At 47.6% G+C, this 15,468-nt stretch overlaps 1 protein-coding gene across 1 annotated transcript in view; it reads right to left on the reverse strand.

Annotated features, from left to right (window-relative positions):
• The window catches only part of LOC126106214 (mucin-5AC-like), a 100,135-nt gene that overhangs the window by 12,252 nt on the left and 72,415 nt on the right, over window positions 1-15,468 (reverse strand). The window contains exons 8-9 of the mRNA XM_049912445.1: window positions 15,309-15,453; window positions 12,805-13,098 (exon numbers count right to left, since the gene is read on the reverse strand). Coding sequence (XP_049768402.1) covers window positions 12,805-13,098; window positions 15,309-15,453 — 439 coding nt within the window. The remainder of the gene's footprint in view (window positions 1-12,804; window positions 13,099-15,308; window positions 15,454-15,468) is intronic.

Raw genomic sequence — 15,468 nt, forward strand, 5'->3', positions numbered from 1 at the left:
AGAGGCTCCATCCCCACTGCAGTCGCAGTGGTCCACAACCTCACGACGCCTACCGCAATCCACTTCACCCCTCCGCCGGCCCACACTGAACCACTCTTTCTGGGTTATTGTGTGGTTTGGCCCCTGGTGGATCCCCCCAGCGAACGTCTCACACCAGACGAGTGTAACCTCTATATTTTCGTGGTAGAGTAATGGTGTTGTACATGTACATGGAGAACTTGTTTGCACGGCATTCGCCGACATAGTGTAGCTCAGGCAGAATAAGGGGAACCAGCCCACATTCGCCAAGGCAGATGGAAAACCGCCTAAAAACCATCCACAGACTGGCTGGCTGACTGGACCTCGACACAAGTCCGCCGGGCAGATTCGTGCTGGGGACCAGGCACTCCTTCCCAATCCGGAAAGCCATGCATTAGACTGTATGGCTAACTGGGTGGGCGGTAAGAAACGAGCATACTCACATACACTGCTAAACCAGAACGTTATGACCACTGCTCACCTTGTGATTGGTGTCATTATGATCAAATGAGGTGGTAAGGAAAGTGTATAAGTGGAGAAAAGACACAACGGGAACCATTCTAGCGACGCTATGGTCTGGGCCACTTACAAATACGATTTTAACAAAGGGCAAATTATTATAGCCCAGCCACCGACAGCTCCTGGGAACGAGCGATACTGGTTGAGTCTTCATGTGCTACTGTCATGAGCATATGGAAAGTGGTTGAAGGATGGTGAAATTATGAGTAGGTGACGAGATGGGAGAGGAGCACGTGTCATCACAGAATGTGGTCAGAGGCTTGCCTGTTGTGTAAAGCACCATATGCAGCGATCTGTGGCTCATCAGAAGACATGTGTTTTGGAGCACATCATTCAGCGCACATTGATCAACGTGGGGCTCTGCACATGACGAAACCCATGTATTGTGAGACTCGCCCACATATTACGGCACCGTTTCAATGGCGTCTCTTAATGACTCTGGCCGACTCTAAACGATAACCACCACTACAGTGCTGCGCACCCAAAAAGTCACATCTGACTGTTGTAATCAGACTTTAACACTCAGAGAGTTTTAATCACGCATTACCGCATCACACAGAGGTTATAGTTATTCTACAGACGATTGAGACGCTGAAATGGTAACCTCAAAACGAAGAGGTTGAAACATCAGCCAACCAGTTGCAAACCAAAGGTTTATTGAGCCTTTGACCTAGGTTTCGATATTTCTAAAAATAACATCTTCAGAAGGAGTGGACCTTCTTACTTCACATGGTAGTACAATACATTAGCTGAACCCAAGCGGCTCTTGTCATATATAAAATTGATATAAAACCCAGAAACACCACATGGCATGGCTTGCAGCCAGATTGTATTCAGCATACGTCAGAACAAATGTACAAATGTATTTGCCCATGGTAAAGACTTTTGTCTTCATAACATTATAACACCAGTCCAAAGAATAAAATATTTGAATAACGTAAGTATTCGCCATGCCAGAGACAAAGGTTACAGCCACATTTAAGATATTTTAACCTCAAAGTGTTCCCATGTTAATCTAACAATATCGTCAGTTAGGAGACACGGGGTTGCCGAGATTGGACAGTGGATCAGGGGAAACGTGTCACCTGGTCGGATGAATCACGTTTGTCGTTACACAAGGTCGATGATCGTGTCCGGTTACACTGTCATCCAGGGGAACGGCTGCTCGAAACATGTCCCACGTCAGGGGCACAGGACCATGGGGGCAGTATTGAGCTAAGGGAGACATTCAGCTGGGTTTCCATGGGGCCTGTGTTAGTAATCGAAGGTACCATGACAGCTGTGTACCACGTATGTCTTCCCCAGCGGCGATAGCATCTACCACCACATGAACTGTGCTGCAATAGTTTCAGGAGCAAGATAGTGAACTGACGTTTATGTCTTGGCCACCAAATTTGTTGATCTGATCTCGATGGAAGACATGTGGGACGCTATTGGATGCCGGCTCTGTGCCCACAAACCACTAGCCAGTAATTTACTGGATGTGCATGATCTGTACATAACATCTGGTGCCAAAAACCTCCAGAAACGTACTAAAGATCTGTCGAATCCTTGTCATGCAAAGAATTAGTTTTCGAAGGTGGACAAACATGCTACCGAGCAGGCTCCTCAATATATTTTAACTGAGTGTGATGGTGCATAGTGCTGGGCTACAAATCCAAATTTCTGGACAAATGGAAAATGCCGACTCGCACTGTGGATCTGCTGCGCGTTGAAATGTAGGGCAAATATCTTTTAGGTATGTTACGTATGTAGACTGTGGACAGCTGGGAATGTGGGTCTCACGGGGAGCGTGCAAGGGATAAGTCCCTGCAATCGCGGTATTCATCTGTGTCCTCGGTGGCTCTGATGGACAGAGTGTCTGCCATGTGAGCAGGAGATCCCGAGTTCGAGTCCCGGTCGGGGCACACATTTTCAACTGTCCCCATCGAGGTATATCAACAACACCTGCCGGCAGCTGAGGGTTTCAATTAATTATCATTGGTTCATAATCATCTAGATGTAGATGTATAATACTGTGAACAGGAACAGTTACTTCGAGTAATTTAAGAAAAGAGTAAATATTGATTTGCATCCATCACATCGTTGTTCACAGAAGAAGCTGGGTGCTTGGGCGATTTGCAGTCGCAACGAGCAGTGTACCAAGTGACGCCCCAGCCAATAGCGTCATTCTACCACATCCATCTGGAGCGTGTGTTTTGGGGTGCGCATTGATCACTTGGCGTTGATGTTCATGTTACTTCAGGTATAGTGAGGGTACTTAGTCAGTGTGGTGTTCACTATGGGTGGCATAAAGCAAACACTATATTAAGAAGCTATATTGACAGTTTTCAGAGCATATAAATTATATAGGGGAGTGAGAAAGAGAAACAGTGGCAAAGTGTGGCACTTACCGGTTACCTGTGTAGGTAACAACTGGAACATGTGGCGTGCAGCAGATACACTGACGATGCAGCAACACATTCTTAAGCGCACTCTGCATAGAAAGCGTCACGCTGTCACCTTCTTACAATGACTCATTACAAAAGTAAATCACCCAGAAGACATGGGTAAATGTCAGTGTAGCTCGTACACATATACACTGCCGGCAGGTACGGAAATGGTTAGAGTTGCAATTCTCTGTGACAGAATGATCACCAGAACATATCAGTGTTGTTCGTGTTTAGTGTTGTTACCACATCTGGCTGGGTATATGAGGTCTGATTGGAAAGTTTTAATAATGGATCCGCTACTGCTTACTGGTTTGGCGGACAGATACACGGAGGGTGGGGAGTAAGTCATTGCCTTGTCCTTGAATGCCCTCTGGCAGGAAACTGCACTGCCTTAATTCAGTTCGTTGTGGCAGCTGGTTGAGTTAGGGCTTGTTCCAGGATTCTGTCTGCGTGAAAATGGACGTAAAAACGGAGAAACGAGTTTGTGTGAAATTTTGTTTTAAAACTGGGAAATCAGCTTCTGACACTTATTAACTATTATAAACAGCTTTTGGATATAATTCTATGAGCCAGTCAAATGTTTTTGCCTGGTTCAACAGATTTAAAAATGGCCGCAATCATTTGAAGATGAACCACAATCCGGCCATACTTTCATCTCAAAATCGAATGAAAATGTTGTGAAAGTTCGCGACTTAGTGCGCTCTGATCGTAGACTTACAATTAGGAAGATGGCTGATGAACCTAATTGAAGTTTCTATGCAGTTCAGTCGATTTTAAGTGAAGATCTGAACATGCGTCGAGTGTCCGCAAAATTCATTCCAAACGTGTTGTCAAGTGACCAGAGACAATACCGACTTGAAGTGTACCAAGAACTGATTAACTGGACTAAAAATGACCCAGATTTAGTAAACAGGGTAATTACAGGTGACGAATCGTGGGTATATGGATATGATCCTGAAACCAAAATGCAGTCTTCGCAGTGGAGGACTTCAGGTTCACCACGACCGAAAAAAGCATGACAAAGTTGGTCGAAAGTGAAGACAACGTTGGTGATTTTTTTCGATTCTAGCGGTATTGTCCATCATGACAGACAATTAACCAGGAATACTGCAAACGTGTCCTTGAGCGTTTGCGCGAAAAGGTGCGGAAGAAAAGGCCTGCATTGTAGAAAGACGGGGTGTTGGGTGCTACACCATGACAATGCTCCGGCTCACCGTGCCTTCTCCATCGTTGAATTTTTGACCAAATTCAAAATTCCGGTGCTTCCACAACCGCCATATTCCCCTGATCTGGCCCCTGCGGACTTCTACCTGTTTCCTAAACTGAAATTTTCACTGAAAGGGAAGCGATTTGACTCGATTGAAGACATCCAGCAAATACGGAGAGCGTCCTTACACTTCAGGAAAAAAATTCCAGGAATGTTTCCCAAAGTGGAAACACCCTTGGAGTCGATGTGTTCTGTCAGAAGGGGACTATTTTGAAGGAGATACATCACAGTAGCACGTAAGTACCACCATTGCACAATTACAAGCCCATTCTTAAAACTTTCCAATCACACCTCATATAAGGGTCGTGAGAAGCGTCAAATGTTATCACTGTGAAGAAAATGAGGCATGATGTGATCCTGTGAAACAGCATTGTCAGCACCTGAAAATGTTTGAAAGGGGCCTCATTCTGACTCTCCATTTGGTCGGCTGTTCAAACCATGCGATATCCAGTTTTTTGGGGCATTCAGAGGTGGCATGGGCCCAAAGTTCGATGGCATGGGAACATGAGGCCAGGCATACTCGCTGTCATGGTTTCCATTGACCATATCTGAGCACAACGGAAGATCACTATATTGGACATGAAGCACTGTAATTTATTAATTATTCCTTGCTGCTGTAGTGTTATCTTGAAGCTGTGAGAAAGGAGGACAGACGCGGAAGCAGAGATGATGCTGAGGGCAGACGAAACTAGGAGAGATATTGTTACATGAAGTAAACAGTAAGGGGAGAGCCTTGCGAAAATGTAGACGCAGCCAGACGCTGTCCCAGGGCGCTAGTTCCTCTTCAAGGAATTAGCATGTAACTTCATATGTCGTCTAGGCGCTGTGGTAGGTTGCCAACGTAGAACTTTGTAACCTACAAGAACGTATTAGCGATACAGCCAGCTTGATACCAGCCCTGAGAACAGCAACGTCAGTGAGCTCACAAGGGTTAGAAAGCGAGCGAAAACGCCAAAAAACTGTTGACCTAGTAGTTCCTATTCCGGGGCGGGGCTAAATGACGTATAACAATAATGTTGCAAGCCTTATTTGGCAGAGCAGTTACGTTTAGCTTTCAGCTGAACAATGTTGATACCAAATACGGACTTAGTACAACTGCATTAACATCCTCGCCTTAGGAGCAGTAGAGGGGACCTAACTAAACCGTGATTAGCAGGGGCCTGCAAGAAACCTGAAGGATTGGCTTGGTGGCTTTAAATGGGAAAAACAGTGTCCCACGCGACTCTTTAAAACCCCTAGATTCCGCATTTTGGCGCAGTTCTGAGTCAGACGATCTGGGCGCCGAATCCGCGTCCGTCGACTCCAGCCTCGGTCCAGCTCCGCATTAAGTCTCCTCTAACACTTGGAGTGCCTCAGTGAACAGCGTCACACTCAGTATGTTTTGTTTTGCAACTAAGTAGTTGCATTAAGATGCTGCTAGTGTTTGCTACTGTGGTTAGCATCCACTCCTGGGACTTCTGCACTGGCTTCTGTTGTAACAGTGTTAGAACACTAGAACTAGCCTTCAGTGTACTAGTTAGTCCTGTCTGGAATAAAAAGTATTTCAAAACCCTGTTTGTCCAAGAGGCTCCACAACGAGTTCCCTACCGAGTCTCACCACCTGCATTTCTAGTAAATGCCTGTACCAGTGTTGGCTCAGATAGAAGAAAACAGTCAAATGCCTTCACTGTGAATTGTCCTTCTGCCTTCTGCTCTGTACCGCCCCGGAGCGCAGACTGACCAGTAACCACTTTTCTCCCTCTCCCACCTACGTCAGGACACGACAGCACATTGTAACCCCTTCACGTTTGCACATGACATCTGAGAATAAGTAGTGGACTCTGTGCAGTACTCTTTGTCATCCCAAACTATTGGCTACAGACTGGCAGCAGATGGTTTAGGGAATTGCTGTCTCATGTGGAGGAGTCATTAACATGACTGCTTTTGGAGTGGTCTCGTGACTGGGAAGCATAGACTGCTGATGAATGGCGTCACATAGTGTTCACCGATGACTTGCCATTCTGCTCTAGCCCAGATGACCGTAATTGGTGAGTATGACGGTGACCTGGGTAGAGGTCAAATTCATTCAATACTTTGGAGAGGCACTGCGATATTGCTCCTGGCGCTATGGTGGGAGGAGCCATTATGTATGGCTTCAGGCCACAGCTCGTATTTAGGGAACTCTGACGACACTACGGTATGTCACACACACCCTGCATCCTCGTAATAAGTGACGAACTCTTTGCAGTACTCTGTGCCATCCCACACCATTGGTTGGAGACTAGCCTACAGATTAGGGAATTGCCGTCTCATGTGTAGGCTCTGTTAACATCTCAACACAAATGGCTGTTGTTGTGACTGGGTTGCATCGACTGCTCATGAATGGCATTCGTACTGTGGTGCCATTTTTCTACTGGATAATGCTTGTTCACACATGAGACGTGTCTCTATGAACAGTCCGTGTAATGTTGAGGTGCTCACATGGCCAGAAAGACTCCATATCAGTTCGCTATGGAACACGTGTGTGATCAGCTTGGATGGCAACACTTTGCCAGTGGTAGTACCCAAGGTGTCGATGATCAGTTACACTGGTTTTTGGCAAGCTTACCTCAGGAGAGATGCACTGTCTTTATGACACACTTCTGAACTGCATCAATGCTTGCATCCAGGCCAGAGGTCATACCGATAAATGGACTAATAGTGCCAGGTTCTTTGTAAATCTGGCTTGATCTTGTAACCACTGAAATAACATCACAGTTAAGGAAATACTCTGGGCTATTATGCCGTGGCCGGACGGATTTCACATTAAAACCCAGCATTTCGTCCCATCTGTGGAGGACGTTTTCGAGGAGGCTCACAGCTTCTTTGAATACCGGATGCACAACCTAGCTCGCTGCTCACCGCAGCAAAATTCCGTTTACGCTTGCACGCGCCCAGTGCTGTGACGTCATATGCTTTGAATACGCGAACGCAATTGGCTGTTTGTCGACTGCCGTCGTCTGCTGTTGCTATCATCGCTATCAGCACCATGATCCAAATGTCATTCGATCTCAGCCCCACCTCCTCCCTGCTGAAATTCCAGCGGTGTTTAGCTGTCCCCATGGCCGTTCTGTGGAGCTTTTCATGGTATCCGCTTGTGGTTGCCTCTACTTGAGTCCTATCAAAATTAATTCGGTGGCCTCGTGGCTGCAAAGCATCTGCCGCAACAGCTGATCTGTAAATATCTCTTCCCTTCTACAGTTGCCTTTGCTCGTCCAGTCTTTTTTGACCGTTCTTTTTTTAGTAGCCACATACGCCTTCCCACAATTACACGGAATCCTACAAATTCCTGCTTTTCCAGCAGTTTCGAGCATCCTTAGCCAGTATCTTTAGATTACCGCGATGTTGCGTTTTGTCAAGACTTTTCCTATGCGGTCAGTACCGTCCTTAATGAAAGGCAGGGAAACTTTCAATTCCAAGGCGTTTGTGCACCTCTATGATTTTTGCGCGGTGGTCTTAATGCTCTTTTTACCTCAGCGGACAAATAACAAGTAACCATTCTTGCCGGCGGGGTGGCCGAGCGGTTCTAGGCACTACAGTCTGGAACCGCGCGACCGCTACGGTCACAGGTTCGAATCCTGCCTCGAGCATGGATGTTTGTGATGTCCTTAGGTTAGTTAGGTTTAAGTAGATCTGAGTTCTAGGGGACTGATGACCTCAGAAGTTAAGTCCCTTAGTGCTCAGAGCCATTTGAACCATTTTTGAACCATTCTTGAGCAATCCATTGGTGGAGTGTTTTGGTTCCGTGCCAAACGCCTCTGGTTCACAAGTGTTCGTTGCTCTATCCGTTTTTATGATGCCTTGCTTGTTGTGGGTGGTAGTTATAATGTCTGTGTCGGTTGCGGTCTGTATGCACAGGTTTTCGGTAAACTGTGTAGTCTCAGCCACCAACTGATTTCTGGAAAACTAGCGCATTAAGGAAATTTAATCTTCCACCTCCCTCCTCTTCCTGGAAAACTACATCTTCGGTAGCTTGGGCCACACAGTTAACAGACAAACCCATGCGCAGACACCGCAACCGACTCCGGGATTCTAACCACAATTCACAACAAAAGCGAAGAAACGGTGGCGGATATGTCAAGGAAATCTGCAAACCACAGTTGCTTGATGCGGAATTAAAAGACCTCACCAAAGCATTTTTCAAGAATGCTGAGGTAAAAAGAGCGTTAAGGCCGCCGGGCAAAAATCGTAGGGATGCACAAACGCCTGTGAAATCGAAAGTTCTCTTGTCTTTCATAAAGGTCGGTACTGACCACATAGGAAAAATTTTGACAAAACGGAATATCGGGGTAATCTACAAACCCATCCGGAAAATACAAGATGACCGAAGACCGGCCAAGGATGCTCGTAAACCGCTAGAAAAAGCAGGAACTTATAGGATTTTGTGTAGGTGTGGGAAGGTGTACGTGGCTACTAAGAAAAGGACGGTCAAAAAACGACTAGGAGAGCACAAAGACAAATATACACTCCTGGAAATGGAAAAAAGAACACATTGACACCGGTGTGTCAGACCCACCATACTTGCTCCGGACACTGCGAGAGGGCTGTACAAGCAATGATCACACGCACGGCACAGCGGACACACCAGGAACCGCGGTGTTGGCCGTCGAATGGCGCTAGCTGCGCAGCATTTGTGCACCGCCGCCGTCAGTGTCAGCCAGTTTGCCGTGGCATACGGAGCTCCATGGCAGTCTTTAACACTGGTAGCATGCCGCGACAGCGTGGACGTGAACCGTATGTGCAGTTGACGGACTTTGAGCGAGGGCGTATAGTGGGCATGCGGGAGGCCGGGTGGACGTACCGCCGAATTGCTCAACACGTGGGGCGTGAGGTCTCCACAGTACATCGATGTTGTCGCCAGTGGTCGGCGGAAGGTGCACGTGCCCGTCGACCTGGGACCGGACCGCAGCGACGCACGGATGCACGCCAAGACCGTAGGATCGCACGCAGTGCCGTAGGGGACCGCACCGCCACTTCCCAGCAAATTAGGGACACTGTTGCTCCTGGGGTATCGGCGAGGACCATTCGCAACCGTCTCCATGAAGCTGGGCTACGGTCCCGCACACCGTTAGGCCGTATTCCGCTCACGCCCCAACATCGTGCAGCCCGCCTCCAGTGGTGTCGCGACAGGCGTGAATGGAGGGACGAATGGAGACGTGTCGTCTTCAGCGATGAGAGTCGCTTCTGCCTTGGTGCCAATGGTGGTCGTATGCGTGTTTGGCGCCGTGCAGGTGAGCGCCACAATCAGGACTGCATACGACCGAGGCACACAGGGCCAACACCCGGCATCATGGTGTGGGGAGCGATCTCCTACACTGGCCGTACACCACTGGTGATCGTCGAGGGGACACTGAATAGTGCACGGTACATCCAAACCGTCATCGAACCCATCGTTCTACCATTCCTAGACCGGCAAGGGAACTTGCTGTTCCAACAGGACAATGCACGTCCGCATGTATCCCGTGCCACCCAACGTGCTCTAGAAGGTGTAAGTCAACTACCCTGGCCAGCAAGATCTCCGGATCTGTCCCCCATTGAGCATGTTTGGGACTGGATGAAGCGTCGTCTCACGCGGTCTGCACGTCCAGCACGAACGCTGGTCCAACTGAGGCGCCAGGTGGAAATGGCATGGCAAGCCGTTCCACAGGACTACATCCAGCATCTCTACGATCGTCTCCATGGGAGAATAGCAACCTGCATTGCTGCGAAAGGTGGATATACACTGTACTAGTGCCGACATTGTGCATGCTCTGTTGCCTGTGTCTATGTGCCTGTGGTTCTGTCAGTGTGATCATGTGATGTATCTGACCCCAGGAATGTGTCAATAAAGTTTCCCCTTCCTGGGACAATGAATTCACGGTGTTCTTATTTCAATTTCCAGGAGTGTAGAAGGGAAGAGAGGGACAGATCAGCTGCTGTGGATCATGCTTTGCTGTGGGGAGAGCATCACATTCATTTTGATAAGAAATACTGGCAGCCACAAGCAGACACCATGAAAAGCTACACAGAGAGGGCATAGTTAAACACCCTAGGAATAGGAAGGCAGAGGGTGTGAAATCGAATGACATTTGGATCCCAGTGCTGAAGAAGGCAGTTGGGTGGCTGGTCTGGGAGAGGGGAGCAAACAGCGAGGTCATCGGTCCCATCGTATTAGCAAAGGATGGGGAAGGAAATCGGCCGTGCCCTTTCAAAGAAACCAATCCGGTATTTGCCTGAAGCGATTTAGGGTAATCGGAAAAATCGAAATCCGGATGGCTGGACGCGGGTTTGAACCATCATCCTCCGGAATGTGACTCCAGTGTCCTAACCACTGTGCCACCTCGTTGGGCATAAAGGATGTGTACCGGTTTTCCACCAAGGGATGATAGCAACAGAATGCGACGGCAACTGACAATGGCCAAATGCACTCGGACAGCCAAAGCAAGTGACATAACGTCACTGGGCGGGAGCACGCATAACGGAATTTTGCTATGGTCGGTTCAGGGTGTGAACTGAGCACTTAAAGAAGCTATGATCTCCCTTGAAAATGTAGTGCAGATGGAGACGAAACGTTGGGTCTTTATGCGGGATCCATCCGACAACGGCATAATAGCCCATAATATTTTGTTAAATGTGACATTTAACGACAGTGAAAATTTACGTATCACAATGAAATAACATGATGTAAGCTATCAAGTCATGAAATGTCATTTCGTTTTCTGCTGGTCTCGTGGGTGGCTTCACTTTTTTTTGTCAGGTGCTCTAGTTGCACATCACTGTAGTTCGTTATCTATTCTCTGTGTTCGATATCTTCTCCTTCTCTATAGCTGAGAAAAATAATGCAAGCCTTTGTCATAGGGGTATGCGGTTAGACTCATGGCAGTGCAAGAAATTTTCATTTTGAGTGTTTGGCCAGCAAGGGGAGGAGAGGTCTCAGACTTGGCGCAAGTGTTCTGGATTAAATCTGAAACCCTTCCACAGTCTTCTGTGGAATAAGGGTATGTCACACTGGCTGGATGTGGTCCTCACTTTGGATGGAGCCATAATGATTGGCAGCTGTGGGTGGTATTCCTAGGCTATCTGACAGCACCTGATTTCATAAGCGTTCTTCCTTCTTTATCATCATCAGCTTCCGGAAAGCTTTTGACACCGTTCCTCAGAAGCGAATTCTAATCAAGCTGCGGGCCTATGGGGTATTGTCTCAGTTGTGCGACTGGATTCGTGATTTCCTGTCAGGAAGGTGACAGTTCGAGACGGCAAATCATCGAGTAAAACTGAAGTGATATCAGGTGTTCCCCAGGGAAGCGTCCTGGGACCTCTGCTGTTCCTGATCTATATAAATGACCTGGGTGACACTCTGAGTTCTCTTAGGTTGTTCGCAGATGATGCTGTAATTTACCGTCTAGTAAGGTCATCCGAAGACCAGTATCAGTTGCAAAGCGATTTAGAGAAGATTGCTGTATGGTGTGGCAGCTGGCAGTTGACGCTAAATAACGAAAAGTGTGAGGTGATCCACATGAGTTCCAAAAGAAATCCGTTGGAATTCGATTACTCGATAAATAGTACAATTCTGAAGGCTGTCAATTCAACTAAGTACCTGGGTGTCAAAATTACGAACAACTTCAGTTGGAAAGACCACATAGATAATATTGTGGGGAAGGCGAGCCAAAGGATGCGTTTCATTGTCAGGACACTTAGAGGATGCAACAAGTCCACTAAAGAGACAGCTTACACTACACTCGTTCGTCCTCTGTTAGAATATTGCTGCGCGGTGTGGGATCCTTACCAGGTGAAAATCGAAAGGGTGCAAAAATGGGCAGCTAGTTTTGTATTATCACGTAATAGGGGAGAGTGTGTGGCTGATATGATACGCGAGTTGGGATGGAAATCATTAAAGCAAAGATGTTTTTCGTCGCGGCGAGATCTATTTTCGAAATTTCAGTCACCAACTTTCTCTTCCGAATGCGAAAATATTTTGTTGAGCCGAACCTACATAGGTAGGAATGATCATCAAAATAAAATAAGAGAAAGCAGAGCTCGAACAGAAAGGTTTAGGTGTTCGTTTTTCCCGCGCGCTGTTCTGGAGTGGAATGGTAGAGAGATAGTATGATTGTGGTTCGATGAACCCTCTGCCAAGCACTTAAATGTGAACTGCAGAGTAATCATGTAGATGTAGATGTAGATCATCATCAAAAATACCATCCTATCACTACCACTATCCACACACACATTTCTGCCTTCTACCCGAGGCAGCTACACTTAAGACATAACTGTCACACTTTGCACATGAAAGGTGCCACTTTGCACCAAGGAAGCAAACCTGTGGCAATTGGATGGCTAAACCTACCCCTGTGAGCGTCACTCAGCCAGAAATCCTTTAATGGTTTCTTCCTTAGCTCCTTACCACAAAGTGCCCAGTTTAGAATCTTCCGCAGTTGTAAAGTTCTGGGGTTGGGTCACCCTGGACACATATGGTGGAGATGAGACTGCCCTATCATTGTATAGTCTGAAGTTAGTTTGGCCACCTAAAGTATGAGGCAGTTGCACGGAGTCCAGAGTGGGTGGATGTACCTTGTCGGACTGTGGAGTCGTCGGTGGCATTCCCACCGTCTGTCGTCGACTCCCGGACAGTGGTGTGGGACGCCGCCGGCGGCTGTGTCGTCGGCCCCTCGTCGACGCGGCCAGCGCCGGGCACGATGCCCAGGTCGTGCAGCACGGCGCGCATCTCGTCCGTCAGCATGCTCGTGTCTATGGCGTCCAGCGTCAGCGGGGTCGTCGACGTAGTCGTGCTGCCGCCAGAGGCGCTGCCGTCACCACTCGTCTCTGTCCGCGTCAACACAAAAGGCAGGTTGTCATTTAGTCCAGCTGTTAATCATGATTCTTATGTCACAAATTTTCGTCTCCTTTAAGTATCTGAACAATTCCTCAATCTCTTCATCATCTGCGGAACTAGTTGGCATGCAAACTTGTGCTACTGTATTGGGTGTGGGCTTCGTGTCTGTCTTGGCTACGATAAATCGTTACGGAATTCAGTATTGCGAGATCAGCAGTGTCAAGAATGTGATGAGAATACCAAATTTCAGGCGGTAGTAAGTAGGGTGATGCTGAGGGAATTAAGTTAGGAAATGAGACACTTAAAGTAGTAAAGGAGTTTTGCTATTTGGGGAGCAATATAACTGATGATGGTCGAAGTAGAGAGGATATAAAATGTAGACTCGCAATGGCAAGGAAAGCGTTTCTGAAGAAGAGAAATTTGTTAACATCGAGTATTGATTTAAGTGTCAGGAAGTCGTTTCTGAAAGTATTTGTATGGAGTGTAGCCATGTATGGAAGTGAAACATGGATGATAAATAGTTTGGACAAGAAGAGAATAGAAGCTTTCGAAATGTGGTGCTACAGAAGAATGCTGAAGATTAGATGGATAGACCACATAACTAATGATGAGGTATTGAATAGAATTCGGGAGAAGAGGAGTTTGCGGTACAACTTGACTAGAAGAAGGGATCGGTTGGTAGGACACGTTCTGAGGCATCAAGGGTTCACCAATTTAGTACTGGAGGGCAGCGTGGAGGGTAAAAATCGTAGAGGGAGACCAAGAGATGGATACACTAAACAGATTCAGAAGGATGTAGGTTGCAGTAGGTACTGGGAGATGAAGAAGCTTGCACAGGATAGAGTTGCATGGAGAGCTGCATCAAACCAGTCTCAGGACTGAAGACCACAACAACGACAACAACAACAACAACCTCTCACCACAGCCAGCGCAGTGGCCGATGTCCGTCACTTGAAGACCGAGAGCAGCGACGTTTGTGTAGAGTTGTCAGTGCAAACAGACAAGCAACACTGCGTGAAATAACCGCAGATATCAAAGTGTGATGTACGACGAACGTGTCCTTTAGAACCGTGCGGCGATATTTGCCATTAATGAGCTGTGGGAGCAAACGACCAATACGAGTGCCCCCAGCACCTGTTCTGGGCTTGTAACCATACCGTTTGGACACCCTTCACGACTGGAAAACTGTGGACTGGTCAGGTGAATCCTGACTTCAGTTGGTAAGAGCAGATGGTAGGATTCGAGTGTGGCTCAGATCTCACAAGGCCGTGGACAGAAGTTGTCAACAAGGCACTGTGCAAGCTGGTGGTGCCCCCATTATCAAATGGTTCAAATGGCTCTGAGCACTATAGGGCTTAACTTCTGAGGTCATCAGTCCCCTAGAACTTACAACTACTTAAACCTAACTAACCTAAGGACATCACACACATCCATGCCCGAGGCAGGATTCGAACCTGCGACCGTAGCGGTCGCGCGGTTCCAGACTGAAGCGTCTAGAACCGCTCGGCCACACCGGCCGGCTGCCCCCATTATGGTGAGGGCTGTGTTTACATGGGATTGACTGAGTTAGGATTGGAGTGTGGCGCAGACGCCAAGAAGCCATGGGCAGAAGTTGTCAACGATGCACTGTACAAGGTCTATTATGATGGGGGCTATGTTTACATGGAATTGACTGAGTCCTCTGGTCCAACTGAACCGATCATTGACTGGAAATGGTTATGTTCGGCTACCTGGAGACCATTTGTTCCCCAACAACGATGGAATTTTTATGGATGACAATGCGCCACGTCACCGGGTGACATTTGTTCGTCATTGGTTTGAAGAACATTCTGGAAAGTTCATCCGAATGATATGGCCACCCACATCACCTGACATGAAGCCTATTGAGTATTTATAGGACAGTTCGTGCACCAAATCCTTCACCAGCAACACTTTCACAATTGTGGTGGCTATGGAGGCAGCAAGAAAGTCCGACAAATTATTAGGAGCTATCACCTCAGTGTAGATACCGCCACCAATCGATTGATTGGTGATATTGGTTTCAATAGAACGACATCATGTAGGGTCGTTACCATGTATGGTCTGAGAAAAGTCACATGGCGTGAAGTCTTATTACTTTCTCCTTCGACACAAGAAGTAGTTCTGTGCTTTGGATATAATTTAGTTGGGTACGTCATACCAATGGGCTTTCGAGAACGAGTAATTCTATCGATTGGAAGAAGGGGCTGCGGGAGTGACTCACCGTTGCCTGCAGATGGAGGGGGCTGGGCGAGCGTCTTCTGGCGACGCCGGCCGAGGGTGGGCGGCGCCGGGTCCAGCAGTCCGAAGCGGTGCAGCAGGTGGCGCATGTCCTGCTCCTCGGGCTCGGCGCGCGACTGCGGCAGCGGCTTGAAGGCGCGGTA

Source organism: Schistocerca cancellata, chromosome 10 (assembly GCF_023864275.1).
Source record: "Schistocerca cancellata isolate TAMUIC-IGC-003103 chromosome 10, iqSchCanc2.1, whole genome shotgun sequence".
NCBI classification, from domain to species: Eukaryota; Metazoa; Arthropoda; class Insecta; order Orthoptera; family Acrididae; genus Schistocerca; species Schistocerca cancellata.